Source organism: Mastigoproctus giganteus, chromosome 12, assembly GCF_048544385.1.
Source record: "Mastigoproctus giganteus isolate SK-2022 chromosome 12, ASM4854438v1, whole genome shotgun sequence".
NCBI classification, from domain to species: domain Eukaryota; kingdom Metazoa; phylum Arthropoda; class Arachnida; order Uropygi; family Thelyphonidae; genus Mastigoproctus; species Mastigoproctus giganteus.
In genome coordinates, this window is record NC_143586.1 from 79,304,498 (window position 1) to 79,330,062 (window position 25,565).

At 36.6% G+C, this 25,565-nt stretch overlaps 1 protein-coding gene across 2 annotated transcripts in view; it reads left to right on the forward strand.

Moving 5' to 3' along the window:
- Positions 1-313: 313 nt before the first annotated feature.
- Positions 314-25,565, forward strand: part of LOC150077216 (ras-related protein Rab-32-like) — an 89,237-nt gene continuing 63,985 nt past the window's right edge. The window contains exon 1 of one of the 2 annotated variants that reach the window (XM_090386555.1): positions 314-579. In XM_090386555.1, the coding sequence (XP_090242681.1) occupies positions 568-579 (12 nt within the window). In that variant the 5' untranslated portion in view covers positions 314-567. Of the gene's footprint in view, positions 580-705; positions 818-25,565 lie in introns of those variants that run through there. The other variant, XM_090386554.1, reaches the window with a different exon arrangement.

Genomic DNA, 25,565 nt, shown 5'->3' on the forward strand with positions numbered 1-25,565 from the left:
AAAATAACGTGTCAATGGTAGACAGGAACAGCAAGAGTAGTAAATGAGCAATCAAACTTCATTGATGTAAAAAAGGCAACATCATTTATTACAACGGAAATTAAATAACTTTTAAGTTGTTTAATTACTGTTAATTGTTGTAATGAACCTGTTTTCCTCCTCAGCAATTGCATATCTTATATTTGCGGTACTGTATTTGTATATTGTCAGCTGGCAGATGTTGGGTGCGAATATGATGTTCTGAACTTCTTGCTAATTGATTCAGACACCGCCCTCTACAAATTTCTAGGCGTGCAACAGTGGGATCACGTTTAGAAACATGTAGTGGATATTTCTTTCAGTTTATATTGTGATTATTTTGTTTTCTGTTATTTTTTTTTTCACGAGAAGTCCGTGGCGAGACTTGGGGTACTAGTCACGTGACTCTGTGTCGCCTGCTCGGGGAAGGTGGTGTTATATGTATTTTCGGTTATAAAATTTCATTGAAGAGGTCAGGATTCGTAGTGTTGATAGGAATCTGGACGAAATGATCTCGTTTTTCTGTTGACTTGCGTAGTCTTGAGTAACATGGCACCAGTGGTAAGGAAATATAGCTAGTTGTCATACTTCAAAAAAAGTTTCGGGGAATTACTTTTAACGAAGAATTACTTTTGCACGTGGCCGTAATATATATAATAATATTTCATTGATTTATATCAGTGGTAGATTGGAATGACAAGAGCTTGGTGTAGTACTAAAAATTAATTTTAAAAGAAATTTAAGATTAATGATGAGTGTCAAAAAATCTAAAGCTGTGTATCGTAATAGTAGCAGAAGGGTAAGTTATGTTTGCTTAATATTTCTGATATTAAAAAGTAAAATTAGAAAATATTTCTGTTATTTTCTAATTTTACTTCTCTGGAAGATTACATAAAGTGCTTTCCAAATTCATGAACTGAAGTTTAGCGAAGCTAATGGATTTTTAATACATTATCCATTACGCTGCGAATTGGTTATAATGCAGTTTTCGAAAGTAGAACATACTAACTTTAAATATATAATTAAGAACTATATTATTGAATTAAAAAGGGGGGTGGGTGAGGTACTAAATAATTGCGATAATAACACATTGATATCATCATCATTCATTTTGTGCTATCATGAACTTCAGCGGACCTTGCGAGAGCAATTAAGATCTGAGCCGGAATGGAATTACTGTAGAAATTATTATACTGTTATATTTCCAAATATTTCGTTTTGTCCTTCAGAAAGGAAGGGGATATGAGTCACAGGTTCCTTGTAGAAAGTACATGTACATCTATAAATTCGAATTAGTCATTCAGTTGCATTGAGTGATAAAAAAAAATTAATGGGATAGTTTCTCTTAAATCTCAAATTCCTTACAGTAGCCCCCACTGATGCTGTATGCAAAAAAAAAATAAATAAATAAATAAAATAAAATAAAGTAACTATCCACCCACTCAAATATTGTCTCAATATCAATTTATAATATATATCGCATTCATATTGTGGCAAATAATGCTAAATGAATAAGAAAATAACATCTCAAAATATATCACCATTGATATATTTTAATAAATTATGCGAATTGATATGTGAATAAATTATGTGAAGACGGAATGGTAGTAAAATTTTTGTGGAATTTGTTTTAACTAATCCATTATGACGGCCCTTATTTTTCCAAGGGAAAAGGTTTTAATCATACATTAACATAAATTAACTTATTTTTATTTTTAATGATCAGGTGCATATATAAATTAGTAAAGACAAAATTTATATATTTGTTATTAAATTTATTTATTCATTATAATTAAATTTATATTTATTATTTATAATAATTTATATTTATATTATTTATTATAGTAACAAAAAAACTCCTTTTGGTAAAAAAAAAAGTCTACTATAATTTGATATAATAATAAAATTTAAGTTGCTTTTGGTAGCAGTGACTTCATGTATTGAATTTCCAACTATCATCCCATTGCACTTATCTCCGCTCTTTCCAAAGTAATAACAAAATCCATTGACTGGTAGCTCTTAAACTGTTTCAGCCTTGTCAGTATGGATTCAAACAGTGGCAACCACTGGTGATTTACTTGCATTGAACAAACCCAATGGAAAAGCTTGAAACTCAAGCAGTTGGTCTTGACATTTTCAAGGCTTTTGATCATGTTTGATCAAAAAAGCTCCCTTCTTACGGATTGCCATCTGATATTTGCAGTTGGTTAGCCAGTTTTCTCCCTGACTACTCATTGCATTACTGATAGTGCTGTTTATCTTCTAATGTCTGAAGTAATGCTGGTGTTTCCCAAGGTTTGGTTCTTCTCTCACGTTTCCACTTGTATATTAATGACCTGCCACTGACTGGAAGTCTTATCAATAATTTCACTGATGATAGCACACTACATTCCACCTTCCGGTTTGAGAAACCTTCCCTTGCATAAACACCTTCAGCTTCTCCAATATATTCACCACCCTTACATAAAATGGTGATCTTCAGGTAATTATTCAGTGAGTCTAAGAAAAGTTTTTAAGACTCAGTCCTGTCTTATTTCAAGCAAAAAAGAGTTGGCTGCTCTTATTCTCATCTTCAGAGATAGTCCGATTTCTGTACAAGATCACCTATCTATTGGATATCAGCTGATTTCTAATCTCTCTTGCTTAATCAAATCACAAATATTGCTTTCACTTCATCAAAAAACTGTCCTTGCTTTTATTTTTCTTCTAAACAGCTACTGACTGTACAAATCACAGATATGCCCTTTCATGGAATATTGTTCCACATCTGTGATGGTACACCCAAATCATCTTATGCTCTTTGAGGGTATTCAAAAGAGGGCAGTTACATTAGTTATTGGTTAATTATACTCATGTGAAGAAGTCATTTAGATTTTTGTGGAAAGTTTTTTGGTGAGCAAGTAAATTATTATAATTTACTCCACAGGTAGTTGAAGCTTGGGGAAATTAGATGTCAACTGGCTAGTTGCCTACATGACCTATGTGAAGAGGGAAGCACATTTTTATTTTTTATTTTTTTTTATGAAATCAAAAAACATGAATGGAATCAGAACATTTAGTACTGTGCATGGGTTGAAGATTGAGAAGACGGAAGATACTTGTTGACATTACACTTGAATTTTTGGAGAATGTGATTTTCAGCAAATCTTCAAGAGCAGTGTTTCCATTTAAAATAGGTTTTCTCACTTACAAGTACCTTTTTGGTAGGAATTTTTTTCCTGACATAAAGTGTGGTTGAAGGTGTCTTGGTCAGTTAAACCTTGGGCTGTCGCCGACCGGGCTAGCCGAGTGGGTAAAGTACCTGCCCAGCAACCCAAAGGTCGGGGTTCGATTCCCGCCTCGGGCTTGGATCAAAGTACTGCAAAAACCTTGGGAGGTGCAATATGGCCACAGAAGCCGATGCGCCAACAACTACCAAATCAAACCTTGGGCTGTCATGCACTCCTGTACTCCATCCATCCATGCCCTCCTAGGTTTTCCTCTTTTTTTCTGGAGGTATCCATTCCAGGGCTTTTGGATATCTGGTTTCTTGCATCTGTCTTACAAGTTCATACCATATTAAATGCTTTTCTTTGATAGTGTCAATAATAAATTTTCAGGAAATACATGTGAAAGAAGCTTGTTCCAGAAAGTTAGAGATAAATGAGGAAGAAGAAAAGTTGATTCTGGAAATTTGACATTAGCATTAGTAGAGGCATTTGATGTAAGAAAGCAAGCTTAATGCAGCATCAGCCAAAAAAAAAAAAAAAACCCACTTCCACTTCACCCCTCTGTTCGTTCAAAATACCTGTCCAGCTGAGCCTTAAACTTATTTAGGCTATCAACCTCCACCACAAGGGATGGAAGTCTGTTCCACCAACCAACCACCCGCTGGCTAAAGGCAAATTTCCGCACGTCTATCCTACATCTGTCTTTCCTCAATTTGAATTTATGCCCTCTCAGGTGATTTTTCTGAGCTAGAGGAAGAATCCCATCAGCATTGAGCATGCTTAAACCATTCAAGGCTTTATACACCTCTGTCAGATCACCTCGCTGGTGCCTAGTCTCCAGACACTGTAATTTGCAAAACTTAAGCCTTTCTTCGTAAGAGCGCCCCTTTGTTCCATTCACTAATCTTGTTGCCCTTCTCTGTACTCGTTCCAGCAGCTCTACATCCTTCTTGAAATGAGGTCTCCAGACCTGTATACAGTACTCTAGGTGTGGCCTGACCATCGCCTTATACAATGGAATAATCACCTCCTTATCCCTGCTGGAAAAATTCCTGTATATCATTGACAATACTCCATGAGCTACTCTTGCAGCCCGTCTGCACTGCTCAGAGAACTTCATATCTGCCTGCACAACCATCCCCAAGTCCCTTTCATTCTCTACCACTGTCAGTGTAGTACCACAGAGTTGATACGTTGCTCTGGGGTTGCTGTTTCCCATGTGTAGTACTTTACATTTATCAATGTTAAACTTCATTTGCGACCTCTCAGCCCATCTGCTCAACCTTTCCAGATCCTGTTGCAGCAGCATAGTGTCAGTAGTGTCCTTGACAACCCTGCCAACCTTTGTATCGTCTGCAAACTTGGACATTAAGCCCGATATACCATCATCAATATCATTTATAAATACAGAAAACAATAATGGACCCAACACTGAGCCCTGAGGGACTCCACTAATAACATCAGTCCACGATGAGCAGTGTCCATTGATTACCACTCTCTGTCTTCTCCCCCTCAACCACCCCTTTATCCATAGCAGCAATTTGCCTCCAATGTCACACTGCTCCAATTTGTGTAGCAGTCTTCCATGTGCAACAGTATCAAAAGCCTTTCTAAGATCCAAGTATATAATATCAAAGTTATTCCCTGCATCCAGTTCTTTTGTGACTGCATCATAGTATCCAATCAAGTTGGTCAGGCAAGACTTCCCCTTAACAAAACCATGCTGTGTCTGAGCTATAACTGAAGTCTTGTCTAAATGATCCTGCAGTGCTTCTTTAAAGTGCCTCCATTAATTTTCCTGGAACAGAAGTTAAGCTCACAGGTCTATAATTACTTGTGTCAGCCTTTGATCCTCCTTTGTGAATTGGGGTCACATTTGCACATTTCCAGTCTATGGGTACCTCCCCTGAGTCCAAGGAAGCTCTCATAATTATGGCTAAAGGTTTGCTTACTTCCTTTGCTGCCTCCTTTAATATAACTGGATAGATCCCATCCACCCCGGGTGCCTTTCTTGTGTTTATCTTCAACAGTTTCTCCTCCACTTTACTCCCAGTTATTTCAAGATTCTGTAGCTTACTGCTAGAGTTGAATACACCTCTGGCATTCCCCTCACTGAATAACTCCTCATGTGTGAATGTCGATGCAAAATATTCATTTAGTTTGTTAGCTACCTGAGCAGAATCATCAACACTTGACCAATCAATATTAAGTGGACCAATCTGATTCATCCCCTTCCTTCTAGAGTTTACATAAGTAAAGAACTCTTTGCTGTTTTTCTTTGCATCCCTTGCCAAGGATTTCTCGTAATCTGCCTTCGCCTGCCTAACCTCCTTTGTAACTTGGTTGCATTTCAACTTGTATCTATCATAGGCTTCTGTGTCATGTGTTAATTTGTATGTATCCCATGCATTTTTCTTCTCTGCCATATGCCTCATTAGTTCATCTGACATCCATTTTGGCCTAAACCTTGAACAATATTTCTTAGTTGGTATGTAAAGCCTAGTAGCCTTCCAAGATAAGTTCTTTGAATGCTTCCCATTTTGAATTTGCTGTTGGTAACATCATCACTTGGTCCCACTGTATAGAATTTTTAAATACTCTCTGTCCATCGTAGTCGCCTTTACGGAAGCAATAACCCTTCCCTTTACCCCTAATGGTAGTTACCTCTTTGAGTAAATCCCACTCAGCACACTGATCACTGCCACCTAGTGGTTCATTTATCTGCAGATTCTTAATGCATGAAGAATCACTGCTGATAATCAAATCAAGAGTATTACTCCCTCTAGTTGCCTCCCGAACATGCTGATGTAGAAAACAATCATCCAATAAATCCACAAAAGTCCTGCTAGTGTGTGAGTAACCAGCCCCCAAATTCCAGTCAATATCTGGGAAATTAAAATCTCCCATTATAAGACACTCTGATTTACTGGCCCACTCTATTTCCCTGTACAGTTCCTTATTATACTCATCAGAGTCATTAGGCCTATAGCACACTCTTACTCTCAATTTTGATCTCCCAATGTTTATGTCACACCAAACTGACTCCACACTGCACTGTCCAGCGATGTCGACTGGCTTCACTTCCTTGGTTTTTATGTGTTTCTTAACTAATAACATAACCCCTCCTCCCTTCCTATCCTGTCTATCCTTTCTGTAGACGTTGTACTCCCCAAATTGCAGTTCTGCATCCCTTATATCTGTGTGACACCACGTCTCTGATATCCCAACAATATCTGCCTTCGATGTTTTGAGCAATACCTCAAATTCATCAAATTTATTTACTAAACTCCTAGCATTGGTGTACACGCAAGTATACCTGCACCTGTTTCTATTCTTAGCTACCCTAACACAACCCATGTGTTTACTTGTACCGCAATGGCTCCCAGCAGTCTCTGAAATACCATGCATCTTGTTTTTCAGGCTTCTGCTCATTCTAATAGAAGCAGTGCAAGCATCTCTTTCACCTCTGCCAGTGGCTACTGTCAATCTATTGGTCTTTGTCTCCCCCCAAGCTAGCAGTTTTCCGACCCACCTAACACTGCCTCGATAGCATCAGCAAATATTCTTGCACCCTTTCTATTTAAGTGTATTCCATCCCTGTAGAAGCAATCTCTCCTGTTAACAAGTACAGTACAGGCTGAAAAAAATTCTACCCCTTGAGCCTTGCACAAATCTTTCCAGGGCCGAATTGATCGACAAGGCTCTCATCATATACTCCCTCCTATCGTGTCTGGGCAGAATTGCAGACACTTTCAAATTCAACCCTAATTCTCGGCTTTTGTTCAACAGTGACCTGTACTTGTTAAGTAATTCTGCCGGTCTCCTACTCTTAATATTATTAGTGCCAACGTGTACAACTATATCACCTTTTGTGCCCTTAAAAGATGATATTCGCTCTACAACGTCATCAACCTTTGCCCCTGGCAGACATACCCTGGTCCTGTTCCACCTATCTTTTTTACAAAGCATGTTCCCCGTTTCCCTGACAATAGAGTCACCAACAACTACTAGTTCCTTCGGGACCAGCGCATTCTGCCTTAGGGGTTGTCTCTGTGTCACGCGATGCCCAAGTGCAAGCTCTGGCGTTGATGTGGGCAGCTGAGAGCTTGATGGGCCCCTCAATTTAGTTTCTTCGAGGGCATCCACCCTGTCCTTCAAGCTCTCATATAGGCCCACAAGAACGCCGAGTTGTTGCCTGATATCGATACACTCCTTGCATCGCTCACACACAAAGACATCCCCCTTGGCAGTATCATGTCCCGTACCCGATTGCTCTGCAAACATCAAGCAAACAGTGGATTTTATAAGGCTGTGAGTCAGAGGACAACTGTCCCCCTCAGTTCTGCTCTGAGCCACAGCACTTCCATTAGCTTGAGCCTTTTGCTTTGCTGCTCTGGTCTGAGTCATGATTCTATTAATTTATTAATTATGTTATGTTATTAATTATATTACGTTTGTAATCTAAGTCGTTATATGTATTTATTTAAACGTACAATTTAACTGCTAACGAAGTTCAACTAACGCTATCTAGTACGGTATATAACCTACGGTATGCAATATGGCCTTAGTTGCTAATGCTCCTAAAAACCAAATAACCTACGGTATATCTAGTACGGTATCACAATGGCGGGAAAGTTACTAACGGTAACGGTAGTTACAAACACGTGGAAATCCTTACCGATACTTTTACAAGGCCGAGTAAAGAATAAATACACCAAATTAATCAAAAAATCACAAAATAATGTTATACTACTAAATTTAAATCAAAAGTTTTAGAAAAACAATTTCAAATCAATAAATAAGAAAAATCCACTTAGCGGCTTTGAACACGACCGTCACTAGTAGCCTCGTCAGCAGACTCCCACATGGACAGTAAATGGATGTTGAATGGTTGTGGTACATATTTAGACTGGTTTGGAAGAGACGGGGTGGGGGGGGGAATTATAGAAGCCAATTCAGAAGAACGGTGCTCTTGGAAGTATCTATAGAAAAACCATATAGCAGAGACACAACATCTATGAGACAGAATGCAGAGACTTTTGTTATTAATTAACCTGACTGCCATTCTTTTGAATGGGATCTTTGAAGTCTAAGAGAGGTTTTGGGGGAACCACCTCAGATGTGATAACAATATTCCATGGTAGGGCTGATTTCAGATTTGTGTAGGGTGAGTAGTTTTTTAGAAGAAAAGTAGCTCCAAGCGGGAAAACAGAAAACCCAGTTTTTTTTAGATGCAGAGGAAGCAATATTTGGTGTGTGCTTCTGCCAAGACTAATAATATTAAGAGTAGGAGACCGGCAGAATTACTTAACAAGTACAGGTCACTGTTGAACAAAAGCCGAGAATTAGGGTTGAATTTGAAAGTGTCTGTAATTCTGCCCAGACACGATAGGAGGGAGTATATGATGAGAGCCTTGTCGATCAATTCGGCCCTGGAAAGATTGTGCAAGGCTCAAGGGGTAGAATTTTTTTCAGCCTGGACTGTACTTGTTAACAGGAGAGATTGCTTCTACAGGGATGGGATACACTTAAATAGAAAGGGTGCAAGAATATTTGCTGATGCTATCGAGGCAGTGTTAGGTGGGTCGGAAAACTGCTAGCTTGGGGGGAGACAAAGACCAATAGATTGACAGTAGCCACTGGCAGAGGTGAAAGAGATTCGTGCACTGCTTCTATTAGAATGAGCAGAAGCCTTAAAAACAAGATGCATGGTATTTCAGAGACTGCTGGGAGCCATTGCGGTACAAGTAAACACATGGGTTGTGTTAGGGTAGCTAAGAATAGAAACAGGTGCAGGTATACTTGCGTGTACACCAATGCTAGGAGTTTAGTAAATAAATTTGAATTTGAGGTATTGCTCAAAACATCGAAGGCAGATATTGTTGGGATATCAGAGACGTGGTGTCACACAGATATAAGGGATGCAGAACTGCAATTTGGGGAGTACAACGTCTACAGAAAGGATAGGAAGGGGGGAGGGGTTATGCTATTAGTTAAGAAACACATAAAAACCAAGGAAGTGAAGCCAGTCGACATCGCTGGACAGTGCAGTGTGGAGTCAGTTTGGTGTGACATAAACATTGGGAGATCAAAATTGAGAGTAGGAGTGTGCTATAGGCCTAATGACTCTGATGAGTATAATAAGAAACTGATACAGGGAAATAGTGGGCCAGTAAATCAGAGTGTCTTATAATGGGAGATTTTAATTTCCCAGATATTGACTGGAATTTGGGGGCTGGTTACTCACACACTAGCAGGGCTTTTGTGGATTTATTGGATGATTGTTTTCTACATCAGCATGTTCGGGAGGCAAATAGAGGGAGTAATAATCTTGATTTGATTATCAGCAGTGATTCTTTATGCATTAAGAATCTGCAGATAAATGAACCACTAGGTGGCAGTGATCACAGTGTGCTGAAGTGGGATTTACTCAAAGAGGTAACTACCATTAGGGGTAAAGGGAAGGGTTGTTGCTTCCGTAAAGGCGACTACGATGGACTGAGACAGTATTTAAATTCTATACAGTGGGACCAACTGATGATGTTACCAACAGCAAATTCAAAATGGGAAGCATTCAAAGAACTTATCTTGGAAGCTATTAGGCTTTACATACCAACTAAGAAATATTGTTCATGGTTTAGGCCAAAATGGATGTCAGATGAACTAATGAGGCATATGGCAGAGAAGAAAAATGCATGGGATACATACAAATTAACACATGACACAGAAGCCTATGATAGATACAAGTTGATATGCAACCAAGTTACAAAGGAGGTTAGGCAGGCGAAGGCAGATTATGAGAAATCCTTGGCAACGGATGCAAAGAAAAACAGCAAAGAGTTCTTTACTTATGTAAACTCTAGAAGGAAGGGGATGAATCAGATTGGTCCACTTGATATTGATGGGTCAACTGTTGATGATCCTGCTCAGGTAGCTAACAAACTAAATGAATATTTTGCATCGACATTCACACATGAGGAGTTATTCAGCGAGGGGAATGCCAGAGGTGTATTCAACTCGAGCAGTAAGCTACAGAATCTTGAAATAACTGGGAGTAAAGTGGAGGAGAAATTGTTGAAGATAAACACAAGAAAGGCACCCGGGGTGGATGGGATCTATCCAGTTATATTAAAGGAGGCAGCAAAGGAAGTAAGCAAACCCTTAGCCATAATTATGAGAGCCTCCTTGGACTCAGGGGAGGTACCCATAGACTGGAAATGTGCAAATGTGACCCCAATTCAGAAAGGAAGATCAAAGGCTGACACAAGTAATTATAGACCTGTGAGCTTAACTTCTGTTCCAGGAAAATTAATGGAGGCACTGGTTAAAGAAGCACTGCAGGATCCTTTAGACAAGACTTCAGTTATAGCTCAGACACAGCATGGTTTTGTTAAGGGGAAGTCTTGCCTGACCAACTTGATTGGATACTGTGATGCAGTCACAAAAGAACTGGATGCAGGGAATAACTTTGATATTATATACTTGGATCTTAGAAAGGCTTTTGATACTGTTGCACATGGAAGACTGCTACACAAATTGGAGCAGTGTGACATTGGAGGCAAATTGCTGCTATGGATAAAGGGGTGGTTGAGGGGGAGAAGACAGAGAGTGGTAATCAATGGACACTGCTCATCGTGGACTGATGTTATTAGTGGAGTCCCTCAGGGCTCAGTGTTGGGTCCATTATTGTTTTCTGTATTTATAAATGGTATTGATGATGGTATATCGGGCTTAATGTCCAAGTTTGCAGACAATACAAAGGTTGGCAGGGTTGTCAAGGACACTACTGACACTATGCTGCTGCAACAGGATCTGGAAAGGTTGAGCAGATGGGCTGAGAGGTGGCAAATGAAGTTTAACATTGACAAATGTAAAGTACTACACATGGGGAAACAGCAACCCCAGAGCAACGTATCAACTCTGTGGTACTACACTGACAGTGGTAGAGAATGAAAGGGACTTGGGGGTGGTTGTGCAGGCAGATATGAAGTTCTCTGAGCAGTGCAGACGGGCTGCAAGAGTAGCTCATGGAGTATTGTCAATGATATACAGGAATTTTTCCAGCAGGGATAAGGAGGTGATTATTCCATTGTATAAGGCGATGGTCAGGCCACACCTAGAGTACTGCATACAGGTCTGGAGGCCTCATTTCAAGAAGGATGTAGAGCTGCTGGAACGAGTACAGAGAAGGGCAACAAGATTAGTGAATGGAACAAAGGGGTGCTCTTACGAAGAAAGGCTTAAGTTTTGCAAATTACAGTGTCTGGAGACTAGGCACCAGCGAGGCGATCTGATAGAGGTGTATAAAGCCTTGAATGGTTTAAGCATGCTCAATGCTGATGGGATTCTTCCTCTAGCTCAGAAAAATCACCTGAGAGGGCATAAATTCAAATTGAGGAAAGACAGATGTAGGATAGACGTGCGGAAATTTGCCTTTAGCCAGCGGGTGGTTGGTTGGTGGAACAGACTTCCAACCCTTGTGGTGGAGGTTGATAGCCTAAATAAGTTTAAGGCTCAGCTGGACAGGTATTTTGAACGAACAGAGGGGTGAAGTGGAAGTGGGTTTTTTTTTTTTTTTTTTGTCTGATGCTGCATAAGCTTGCTTTCTTGCATCATATGCCTCTGCTAATGCTAAAAAGACAAGTTAGAAGTCAGTGTAATCCTTAATAGAGATATGTGATCTTGCCTAGAAATCTGAGTTTCATTGAAGATAATCAAACTCCTGTTTAAAAGATATGACAGGACTGAATTTTAGAAGGATTGAAATTAAGTTATCTTTGTTCCATTAAAGAATTACCTGGAGATCAGCATTTAAGGAAATGGAGGTGGATATTTAAGAAGTTGCAGCAGGGCAAGGTTTCTGAAGTTAGAAGTTAGGAATGCAATGTGCTATCAGTAGAAGGTCATTAATATACAAAAGGAAAAGAGTGGGAGAAAGAATTGAACCTTTCGGAACACCAGCACTAGTAGAGAAGTTAGACATCCATCTACCATCACTTGCAGAGAACAAAAAAATAAAAATTGGATACCCAACTTCAAAAAACAGATATCCATAAGCTTGTTAAGAAGACCTTTATGCCAGACATGGTCAAGGATCTTAAAAATGTCAAGATTGATTGATACTTGGAGTTTCACCAAACTTTTCAATTGTTTTGTCTATTAAAACTTTATCTCCAACTACGCTATTCATAATCTCCTTTGTTTGTGACCATATAATAATGACTTGCATATATTCATTTATGTCAAATCCATCCATTCAGAATTAGGAGGTGCAACTGCACAGATAACAGTAAATAACAAGGAAATTACAAACATTTTCTGAAGTGAAATGCTCTATTCTTCCTATTCAAACATTCAGGTGATAAGTAATCTATATTCCACCTTTTGTGTGTGTAACATTGCATGTAAAGTTGATGTTTGAACAGTTAATGAATTGTTTCAATATTTAAAAAAAAAAAAAAAAAACCCCGAAGGAAATTGAAAAGGTTATGTATGTGAAGACAATGCACAATAAAAGGCTGTGTGATATAGAACAGGTACTTGATGTATGATTTACATTATTGCTGTTTCCTCATGAATATAGTATTGTTACAACAAAAATAACCTCTTGACATTTGCAGTTGTATGTGTGATGTGCCACTTGTATATTTCTATTGTGACATCTTGTATTGTCATGATGTTCAAACCTTCAAATGTTGGTAAATTTGTACAGGTTCTCATTTCCTTCAAGGTCAAAGGAATTTAGTCAGTTGAGGCTGTGATTATTTGATCTCAGTCAGTTACCCCTTTAGTTATTCTTGGTTTTACAGTCCACATAACATGCAAATTTGGATTTGAACAAACACTTGTATAGACAATGTGCAACAATGACCATTTGGACCAGTGGGCTGTGGACAAAGTCATTGCAGCACCAGTGAACTCCAAAAAAAACAATGTTAGAATTTGGCCCTTTTTATATATAATTGCACAAATATATGCTAGTTCTGGCACTTTTGAAGGCTGCTTGCATGCAATGTTATGCCTACAGATATTTTGTTTAACAGAATAAGCCATTGTTTTAGTTTTTTATAGCCACATTTATTAATATCTTAATATATTAACTATTAAGCTTTTATAACTTTATAATAAGTTGATAAAACTGATATTTAGGTTTGAAATATTAGATATCACCTTTGCAATTGAAAGGGAGAGGAGAGACTGACTTTCACAGACAGATTTGAAATAGATATAATTAAAAATCTGCTTGAAGGTAGATTGATGTGATAAAACTGATTTATGATTTTATCATAACTGTATTGGGAGTTTGTTGCACAACTTTTATAGCACATTTTTCACAGCAGTTAATTATGTTGATCTAATTTAGCTAAAATTATTTTTTAAATTTGAAGGTTAAAGTGCAAGATAAACTAAAATAGTCTGGTCGGTATATTTCTGAACAGATTTATTTTTTGTTTGCCAGTTATTAATAGGACATTATACTAATTGTTTGGCAAGTAAAATATTTATTTTGAAATGTGGAGATAAATTATCACAAATGCAGTGAGTAATTGTACTCAGCCATAGTAAAAAAATTATATAAAATCTAATTAATCTGTAGATTTCAGTGTTAATACCGACTGTTATTATATTTATCACTTAGCTATGTCGATTCTGTGTATTTTGAAAATAGATTAGAAAAGTCTTATCTAATCAGTTTTGTGATAGGTAGCATTCAGGATCTCATAAAAACAGGGAATTCTGAACTTTGCAACCTATTATCTTACTTACTCATCCACATCAAGCACCTATGGATATTTTATGGAGATTTTTCTTCATTCTTTTCCCTTTGATTGAGAAGTAAAGTAGTCTCTTGTGTTACATTCTATTTGTTTGCTTGGATATACAATCTGATAACTCATTTTAAGCTTATGGAAAAAATTTCATTTAGTAAAGATTACACAGACAGGGTAAGCCAATTAAGTTTACTTTATTTTCAAAGGAAAATATTTTATTTTAATGCAATGGTAATGTTCACTATTGTCATCCCTATTATCATTATAATCGAAGAAAACAAAACCATTATTTTTTTGTAATTCTAAATGTGATTATTAGATGTTTTTTGGAGATAGTTTATTTAAATTTTGTTTCATGGTGGGTTTGTTGAAATGCAGATATAATTAGTTGTTAAAATGCAGCTATGTATGTTACGAAACAAAATTTAAATTTTAGAACCAATTAACTTAAATTTAAAACAAAGGGGGTTTGGATTCTGGGATCATCATAAATGCTTTCTTCAGTATCTAACAATACCTTGATGGTTAAGCTAAGCAACAATGTAAAATGCTCAAGATACCCATTACTGTTATAAAGTACTCGAAACTGATTAAGTAGTATCTATCCTGTGCAAAGAAGGGCATATTTATTGTTGAAGCATACCTGCCAACTCTAGATTTGCAATGAATCAATCTATTTGATTCATTTTGACCTCTTCTGTATCTCACAGTTGTAGCAATTTTCTCAGGTCTTTTTTATCATAAAAAATAGTAAAACTACAGCTTTGCTGTTAAATTTTAAAATATTCTGTGAATTTGTGCCCATTTTTCATTAACAAATTAGTTATTTGCTGTTTCCACAAAATTCTATTTTCCTCCTACATACAATTACCAAATTTGCAGCTTTTTGAAAGTCAATGTGGCAGCAATGTTGGTTATTGTGGATCTTTTTTTATACCCTAGTGGGTTTGTGGTTTTCAGTCTTTTACAAAATTGTGTTAATGATGGCATTAAACAACGTTTGAATGCTTTTAGTACTGATGATGAGATAGATATTGGTCTTATGTCTTTTTACATTTTTGTACTGGATATTTCCAGACTTTCTTGCTAATGATTGAACACTGCTTTAAAGAATATGGAGGTCTTGAGAAAATGGGTTCGGTTTAACTTGCCAAAACAGCAAGTTCCTTTGATCATGAAGTATCTAATTTATAATTGCCAGATTTTACATGAGCCAGTGCATAAAATGTAACAATAGTCAGTGCCTACTTATAATTAGATATTAAATGCTACTGTTATATTTTACTGTTGTAGGGGATGCTGTGTTCCTTTTAGTGCTCATTTTAGAAACCATATTATTATCCAAAAAATCTAAGTTACTATTATTATTTTTAATTGAATAATATCCCCAGAAGAGGTGAAGTTTTTATTCATTAAAAACTGTAAGGCACCACTGATGCAAACAGTCTTACTATACTTTCATCATATAGCAGATGGCCTCCATATAATGCAGAGAAGTGTTTTTATATAATAATTTCAGCTCTAGAATGTGAAATAAAAACCTTGCTCCTTTACTATTAGTGCATTCTTCAGCACTAATGTATCAACAAATTCATAGGAGTTACATTCTTATAAACATGTAAGTATTAGCAGGCCTCTGTTTTGCCTTTGAAAATACTGCATATGCTATTTCTTTCTTTGAAATATTAACTAATTGAATAATAATTTATTATTGAGTGGTCAAAATGTTATGGCAGAAGACTTGGTAGAAGTAGTAGTGGCAAGAAAGCAAGCTTATATAGCATCAGCTAAACAAAAAAAAAAAAAAAAAAAAACCACTACCATTCATACCCTTCAAGAATTTGTATAGCTCTTCTTTGAATTTATTCAAACCATCCACTTCCACAACAGATGAAACCTTGTTCCAACAATCAACTGGCTGAAGACAAACTTCTGCAAATCTATCCTGCAACCATCCTTCCTCAGCTTAAATTTATGTCCCCTCATGTTTGTGGTCTCAGCAAGAGGAAGAATGTCATTCACGTTCAGCTTACTCAATCCTTTTGAAGGCCTTAAACACCTCAATTAGATCATCCTGCAGGTGCCTAGTCTCCAGAAGCTGCATTTTGCAGAACCGAAGCCGAACTTTTGCAGAAAGGGTGCTCTTGCCTAGAAAGGTAAGAGCACCCTTTTGTTCCCTTTGCCAATCTGGTTGCCCGTCTTTAGCATTAGTAGAGGCATTTGATGCAAGAAAGCAAGCTTATGCAGCATCAGCCAAAAAAAAAAAAAAAAAAAAACCCACTTCTACTTCACCCCTCTGTTCATTCAAAATACCTGTCCAGCTGAGCATTAAACTTATTTAGGCTATCAACTTCCACGACAAAGGATGGAAGTCTGTTCCACCAACCAACCACCGGCTGGCTAAAGGCAAATTTCCGCACGTCTATGCACCCATTCCAGCAGATCTACATCCTTCCTAAAGTGAGGCCTTAGAACTGTATATAATACTCAAGATGCAGCCTAACCATGGCCTTGTACAAAGGGATAATCACCTGCAATCAGAGTTTCTGTATATCATTGACAAAACGCCATGAGCTGTTCTGTCAGTATGCCTGCACTGCTCAGAGAATTTCATAACTGACTGTACAATTACCTCCCCCCCCCCCCCAAGGTCTTTTTCATTTTCCACTACCCTGAGTGTAGTACCACACAGTTGGTGAATGTGTATAGCTAACTTATGGGTTAGCGTGATTGCATTATATTTATATGTAGCCATCTACCAAAGTAGATAAATTGCATTGTTTTCATTATATCTCACATTGTGAATACCTTCACAATAAATTGCCATGTATTGCACTACTTGAATAAGTAACGCTTCACCAGTGGAGAAGAGTGGTGTTACTTATTCTCAGCAGATACCACCACTACCCAGATGGCACCATTTCGAGGCTTATTGGCCTCTGGTGGGTGGGCAGGTACCCTGGTGTTGCAATAGTGACAACCCAGTTATGAAGTATAACTCCACAATATGAGAGATGCCTGATGGTGTATAGTTAACAAATTAGTTATTTTGAAGGAAAAGCAAGAAATAAAATTTTATTCTTAATTGTTGACACTAGCTGAATAATAGGAAACGGTATCTTTTAGTAACAGTCCTTTTATCAAAAAAAAAAAAAAACTCGCCTTGAAGGCTTTTACTGTACTTAATATACTCTTATTCAGTCTTTTTGGCCTAACTAGATATTTTGTGACTGTCTTTTGCAGCCAAACTTACAGGTAATAAAGCAGGTAAAATCGAAATAATAAAACAAACTAGAAAAAAAAAACTTGTTATAAATTCATTGTCATTTATCATATGCTCTGTATAACAAAAATGGAATATTCCTTAAGATAACTGTGTATGTCACACTCTCATAATGAAAGCTGAATCTCTCTCTGGTTATTGAGCTGTTATTCTTCATTAACCAATAAGATTCATATGGTAATGCTGCTGCAGAGGTCAGCATTTAATTATTATTAGGCATTTGAAAAGATATCAAAGATGATGCAAATTATACATATTTCATTGTGTAACTACAGGAAATTTTTGGGATAGTAATCAGAAAATGCTAGGTGCAATCCTAAAAATTTTAGGTAGCTTGCCCTGGTTGTTAAATATTTTTATAATATTTGGAGAGATTGTGCAAGGCTCAGAGGGTAGAATTTTTTTCTGAGCCTGGTCTGTGCTTGTTAACAGGAGGGACTGCTTCTACAGGGATGGAATACACTTAAATAGAAAGGGTGTAAGAATATTTGCTGATGCTATCAAGGCAGAGTTAGGTGGGTTAGAAAAACTGCTAGCTTGGGAGGATACATGGCTAATAGATTAACAGTAGCTGCTGGCAGAGGTGAAAGTGATTCTTGCACTGCTTCTATTGAAATGTGCAGCAACCTGGAAAACAAGGTGCAGGAGAGTCCAGAGTCTGCTGGGAGTCATTGTGGAACAAGTAAATATATGGGCTGTATTAGGGTAGCTAAGAATAGAAACAGTTGCATGTATACCTGTGTGTACACCAATGCTACAAGTTTGGTAAATAAACTTGATGAATTTGAGGTGTTGGTCAAAAACTTCAAAGGCAGATATTGTTTGGATAACAGAAACGTGGTATCACACAGATATAAGGAATGCAGAACTGGAATTTGGGGAGTACTATGTGTATAGGAAGGATAGACTGGATAGGAGTTATGCTATTAGTTAAGAAACATAAAATCCAAGGAAGTATAGCCAGTCAACATGGCTGGACAGTGCAGTGTAGAGTCAGTTTGGGGTGACATAAGCACTGGGAAAGCAAATTTGAGCGTAGGAGTGTTATCTGAGTATAATAAACAGCCGTACAGAGAAATAGTGGGCCAGTAAATCGGTGTCTTTTTAATGGAGAAATTTTAATTTTCCCAGATATTGACTGGAATTTGTGGGTTGGTCACTCACATACTAGCAAGGCTTTTGAGGATTTATTGGATGATTGTTTTCTACAGCAGCATGTTTGGGAGGCAACTAGAGGGAGGGAGGGATACCCTTGATCTAATTATCAGTAGTGATTCTTCATGCATTAAGAATCTGCAGATAACAGAACCACTTGGTGGCAGTGAACACGGTGTGCTGAAGTGAGATTTACTCAGAGGCAACTACCATCAGGGGTAAAGGGAAGGGTTTTTGCTTTCGTAAAGGTGACTATGATGGTCAGAGACAGTATTTAAATTCTATATGGTGGGACCAATTGACAATGTTACCAGCAGCAAATTCAAAATGGGACTCATTGAAAGAATTAATCTTGGAAGCTACTAGGCTTTTCATACCAACTAAGAAATATTGTTAAAGATTTAGGCCTAAATGGATGTCAGATGAACTAATTAGACATATGGCAGAGAAGAAAAATGCATGGGATACATATAAATTAAGAGGTGACACAGAAGCCTATGATAGATATAAGCTGGTCTGTAACCAAGTCACAAAGGATGTTATGCAGGAAAAGGCAGATTATGAGAAATCTTTGGCAAAGGATGCAAAGAAAAACAGCAAAGAGTTCTTTACTTATGTAAACTCTAGAAGGAAGGGATGAATCAGATTGGTCCTTTTGATATCAATGGTTCAACTGTTGATGATCCTCTCAGGTAGCTAACAAACTAAATGAATATTTTGCATCTACATTCACACATGAGTTATTCAGGGAAGGGAATGCCAGAGGTATATTAAACTATGGCAGTAAGCTAGATAATCTTGTAGTAACAGAGAGCAAAGTGGAGGAGAAATTGTTGAAGATAAACATAAAAAAGGCACCCGGGGTGGATGGGATCTATCCATTTATATTAAAGGAGGTAAGCAACCCCTTAGCTGTAATTATGAGAGCTTCCTTGGACTCAGGGGAGGTACCCATGGACTGGAGATGTGCAAATGTGACTGTAATCCACTAAGGAGGATCAAAGGGAGGCACAGGTAAATACAGATCTGTTAGTTTAATACTGATCATGGTATATCAGGCTTAATGTCCAAGTTTGCAGATATGAAAGTGTAGCAGGGTTGTTAATGACACTGACAGTACACTGCTGCAACAGGATCTAGAAAAGTTGAGCAGGTAGCCCCTGAAGTTTAACATTGAAAAATGTAAAGTACTGCATATGGGAAGCAGTAACCCCATATTAACGTATCAACTGTGTGGTACTACACTAACAGTGGTAGAGAGTGAAAAGGACCTGGGGTTAATTGTGCAAGCAGATATGAAGTTTTCTGAGCAGTGCAGACGGTCTGCAAGAGTAGCTCATGGTGTCTTGTCAATGATATATAGGAATTTTTCTAGCAGGGATAAGGAGGTGATTATTCCCTTGTATAAGGCAATGGTCAGGCCACACCTTGAGTACTGTATACAGATCTTGAGGCCTCATTTTAAGAAAGATGTAGAGCTGTTGGAATGAGTACAGAGAAGGGCAACAAGATTAGTGAATGGGACACAGGGTTGCTCTTACGAAGAAAGGCTTAAGTTTTGCAAATGACAGTGTTTGGAGAATAGGCACCTGCAAGGTGATCTGATTGAGGTGTATAAAGTGTTGAATGGTTTGAGCATGCTTAATGCTGATAGGAATCTTTCTCTTGCACAGAATAATCACCTGAGAGGGTATAGATTGAAATTGAAGAAAGACAGTTGTAGGATAGATGTGTGGAAGTTTGGCTTTAATCCGTGGGTGGTTGATTGCTGGAACAAACTTCCATCTGTCGTTGTAGAAGTTGATAGTTTAAATAGATTCAAGGCAGATCTAGACAAACATTTGGAGCAAGTGGATGGGTGAAATGAGAAGGGTGTGTGTTTTTTTTTTTTTTTTTTGGCTGATGCTATATATGCTTGCTTTTTTGCATCACGTGCCTTTGGTAATGCTAATTTTTTTCCCTTTCTTGTCTTGAAATTGGGAATTTGTCATATTAGATATATTTGTTGGGTGCATCGTTGTGGAATGTATAAAAATACCTATGGAGAGAACTTTGTGCTAGTCCTGAATTTATAGTCTTAACTTGCCATGTCTAGCAGTTACTTAATTACTAATTAATTTAATAAGTTGGCAAGTTAATTAGTTATTTACTTTTTGCTTCTGTTAGTCACAGAAAGCAAATTCATTTAAACATGCTTGAAATGTTAATGCATTGCAAATTACCTAACTTCTTTCGGTATAACTACTTGTCTTGTATTCAGTGCACTTTTATTAATTGATGTGTACTGCTTTATATATGAAGTGTTAACACTGAAAATCCATTGTTACTGGAGCTTTTAATTAGCATTTGCATTTCTGATACAATCACCATAATTCTCTGCGCATGAGAATAATTCCAGACCACATGACAAACTTCATATTCACTTCAATGTTCCATGTTGAATTGCTGTGCTGATTATGTTTGAAGGTTTCGAATCACTAGTTTCTCAAACAGAAAATGGGTAACTAATGATTTTGTTGTTATTTGGTTTTTTAGGAGCATCAGCAACTAAGGCCATATTGCTCTGGGGATATGCAGTGGTCATTCCCTGACTGTTCCACATCCTCCACTGGCTCGAACTCCGGTCTGATCAAGAAGTGTGTGCTACACACTGCTGCTCCTGGCTACAGAGGCGCCATAATGATTTTGTAATTACAGAATACATATCCACCACCTTCACATTTTGCTATAAACTAAACATAATTATATATCAGTCCACTTAGATGAAAATCTGTGTTAATTCAATTTTCCTTTTTAAATAATCACAATTCAATTGGCCTTATTTTGTTTTTAGTTATTTTATAAGTTCACATTCTGGTAAATATTTTGTATTTGTATATGCTCAATAAAAGTCTTGGAAAGTTAGGAATAACCATGATAGATATTTTTAAGATGCTAAAACATTTTTCTCCTGGAGATTTCATTTCAACTTTTACTTTTGTGCACCTGCTTTTATGTCATAAGTAAACAATTGTGGCTTTGGAGAAAGTTACAGCCAGAAAGAAAAAGGGGGGGGAAAGCCCTGTATCTGTAATCAGAATACATTTGCAGGTGGAGTCATTGAAGCATAATTTTGAATAAATTGGGACAGAATTCTTGTAGTGATAGATCATTTTACTTGGGTATAAGATATCATATTGTGAAACTGCAAGCAGGAAATTGTCAAGGAGAGGTGGTGGTGGTGGGGCTGCTTTTTTTTTTTTTTTTTTTTGCCACTTCTGAAATTCTATAGTTAGTTGCAGATATCATGTGAGAGAACTAAATTTGAAGTTTTAATGAACTTATTCAGATTAAAGATAAGTTTAAAATTGCATTGTTTTAAAATGTCATTTTCTGTAATACGTATCTTATTACAAGTATTTAATGTGTAAGAGTTCTTTTTAAGAAGAATTGTCTTTCTATATAACAAATAACTTTATCATATGTAAACTGTATTCTGAAAATGTGGGATATAGGATGTCTTACATGTCGTGACAGTTCTTTGTAGCCACATTCCTTTCTAAATGGTGATGTGATGGAAAATTTTTTTTTTTTTTTTTCTGTTTATGATTTTAGGAAATTTATAGAGGTTTCAGAAAAAAGCTGAATTTTTTTGTTTTGGTAATGTTTAATTATTTATTGGTATCTCAACCACTACTGCTTATATACTGATGAGAAGTTAAGTCACAATCTTTTCACTATTCAGTTTTTCAATATTCCTTTTATCCCTTGCTATTGAAGTATTCATTCATATTTCCAAGCCATTTATTTGTGATGGAGAGAATTTTATGGTTAACCAAAATGCCAAGAAGTGTTCAGGGGGAAGACTAGGATATCTCTAAAATTGCTGTGCCAAAATGTCCCCAACTCCAGCTTTCATAATAATTCACCTTAGCAGTGAAACTACCATACATAGGTTCTCACCATTCAAAATCCAGAAAGAGCTCAAAAACCTTGTTGGGGGGGGGGGGGGGAATTCCCAAGTTCATAAAATGACTTTGATCAGAGGATATACTTATTGAAATCCTAACCCAAGTTACTGAGTTATTTTTGACTGTGTATTAATTAAACACTTTACTCTACTTTGTTTAGAAAAGTAGGTGAAAAACCATGAATTGTCTAAAGAGATAATTTGGAATAAAGTCTTGACCATGTGGAAGTGAATGGTGTAGAAGAAAAATTTAGTTCTAAAGAGCAAAATCTGGGTGAATTTTGCAGTTTGTGCCATACAGCTGACATAGAGTACAATTTATTTGTTCAAATTATTGTATAATGAGGAAGCTACATGTTGTGAAGTTGAAATACTCAATGTCAATAACATTATTGCATATGTTCTGGAAATGCAGTGCAGCATGGTCAGCTGCTGCCTGAAACATGTCAGAGTGTTGGCAAGCATACCTTGTGATGCTTTCCTTCAGATCAGTTGGAGACTGAATATTGTCTTGATAAACTCTTCTTGAAATATCACCAGAAGTAGTCAATCAGAAGAAGAGTCATTTGACATTGGCTCCTTTTATTTCATTTTACAAGGTCAAAAGAGACCTAAAAAAAAAAAAAAAAAAAAACCCAAACCTGATTTTTCTTCAATAATTAATGCATTTTCATAGAAAAGCTAGTAGAATTTACTAACTAAAAACTGTATTCCACAAAGATTTATAATGTAGATATAACTTTGTAATAGGGTTAGAAAGCCTCTTACTGTATAGTTTTGCATTAGAATACCTTTTATTAGATTTTTTAGGTTTTTTGTTTAACCCTAAATCATACTTGGCTAAACCATTTGTTTGAAAATTCATATTGTTACAATTACTCTTTGGATGAAGTCTGTTAATTTTCACAAAGTATATTTCTGCAAACGTTAATTTTAGTACAAGCTTCTCTCAAATTAGAGAGATAAACAGGTAACACACTTCAATTTCAAAATTGATAATTTATTTTCTTGTTTTGTTTGTTTTGGGATTTATTAGGCACATCAGCAACTATGGCCATAGTGTGCCATTTATTTTCTTTATTTCTCTCATTTTAGGTATGTTTGCATATTTATGTTAAGCACCTATTTCTTTACCATGTCAGTCTGTCCATCCACATGTAACAGAGGGACTCCCAGTGGATGGATTTTCATGAAATTTTATAAATATTTGAGCATTTCCAAATTTCATTAAATGAGACTAATAGAAATCTAGTAATTATTATTATTTTTTTTTTCATACAATTTTTGTATTAAAAATCAAATTCGTATAGATTAAATGTAGTTTTAATGCAGTATTGTTAGCTTTAGACAGTCAATGCAAAACTCATGAATATGATATCACTTGTGTGTGTACACACACACACACAGAGGAGAGTAATAAATATTATACAATTGTAATTAAACGAAATGGCTAAGTTTAGAGAACTTAAACCTAGAGTTTTTTTATTAAGTGTTCTATAAAGTTATCTTAGCAATTAATTGATAAGGAAATAACTTTACTTTTCATTTCTATTAATCACAGAAAATGAGGGGGGGGAATCTAACTTTCCCAAAATTTAATGAACTGTAATGCATATATTAGCTAACTTGTTTAGACATGAAAATAAACTTAAAAGTTGGGTTTGAAACATTATCGTTGTCAGAGTGGTGGAGTAAAGAGCCTATGTTATTTACTTAGTAGCTGTTAAGAATATTAGAAATTTTTCTAATAGAACTCAATTAAGCTGAAATATTATGTGATGTTTAAATTTCAGATACTTTCTAATTCTTGATTTGGTCATCTAAATTAATTTTTGTTCCAATTATCTTATCTCACTGTGCCCTTTTTTTTTTCATGTATTCATTTTTTTTTTTTCTCTTTATTATGGTTAGGGGCTTCAAAGCTGGATGTGGCTGGGCTTCTTTGGACTCAACCCCTAATTGGGCCTGACCACTCATCAGTTTCGGTTCAATGCAGCATAAAAATTATTCTGCATTAAAAAAAAAAAAAAAAGCACTGCATGTTTTGGGATTGCATGTTCAAACCTTCTCAAAGAAAAATGACCCGTGTGATTGTATGCCTAATGGAGTAAAGCATTTGAACATGGTTTAGCTTTAATATTCCCTGCAGTCCTATGTTATTATATTGCATGGGGCTAGCACAAGTTCCATTTAAATACATTTTTGTGTTTAAATAGAAGTTTTTTTTTTTTTTGTGGAAGTTTTCCTTTCATAGACTACTTGGCTGTACACTTAGACCTACAGTGTTGGATTAAAGTACAAGCTAGCAGGGCCCTTGCCCAGGGTGCCATTCTTTAAGGGGCACTAAATTTTACAAATCATGAAAAAAAAAAAAAAAAAAAATATATATATATATCCTTAGTAAAGGGGGACCCAAAAAATCTTTTTGCCCAGGGAGTGGAAATACCTTGGTCCAGGCCTGTTTAGACTAAATACAATTATTCACATGTTCAGCATAGATTCACCAATGGAAGCCATTCATAAATGCATAGCAAAAGATTTTCCTATTGGGTGATGCTATATAATTTAAAAAGCTAATAGCAACTTAGGCTGAACTGTGGATAACAGTATTTGTCTCTTAAGTTGGACAAGACCAAGCTTAACAGAGAGCTTTTGGCATCAGTTGTTGGAGGGAATACATTTCCCACGATCATATACCTAACTCAATAATGCACTTCAAAATCTGAATTTAATTTCTGCATTAATATTTTCCCACAATTTTATATTATTGTAAGAATAATCCAATTATGAAGTGTCCTGTGTACCCACACACAAAACAGTAACAAAACAGTAGGCTTTTGAGAGGAACTTCACTGATACTACATGGAGGCAGTGTTCCTTGTGCATTGCCACTTTGTGGGAAATGGACCACGATGGTCCATAAGATGTTCTGCCTGTTATCCACATCCATCATAGGAAATTATAACAGAAACCATATAATAAGTTGGTGTGTTGTTGAAGATCATAATTGGTGTAGTACATGGATTTTTTTTTAGGGAAACATTCAGGAGGGATCATAGCACTTTGCAGACTGTTGACCAAGGAATATCTAGCTTCTGCTACACCACTTTGACAATAGTAAATGCATGGGCATTTTGTTTGGAACTGTTGGCAGCAAGGATTTCAGCAGCAGTGGCTCT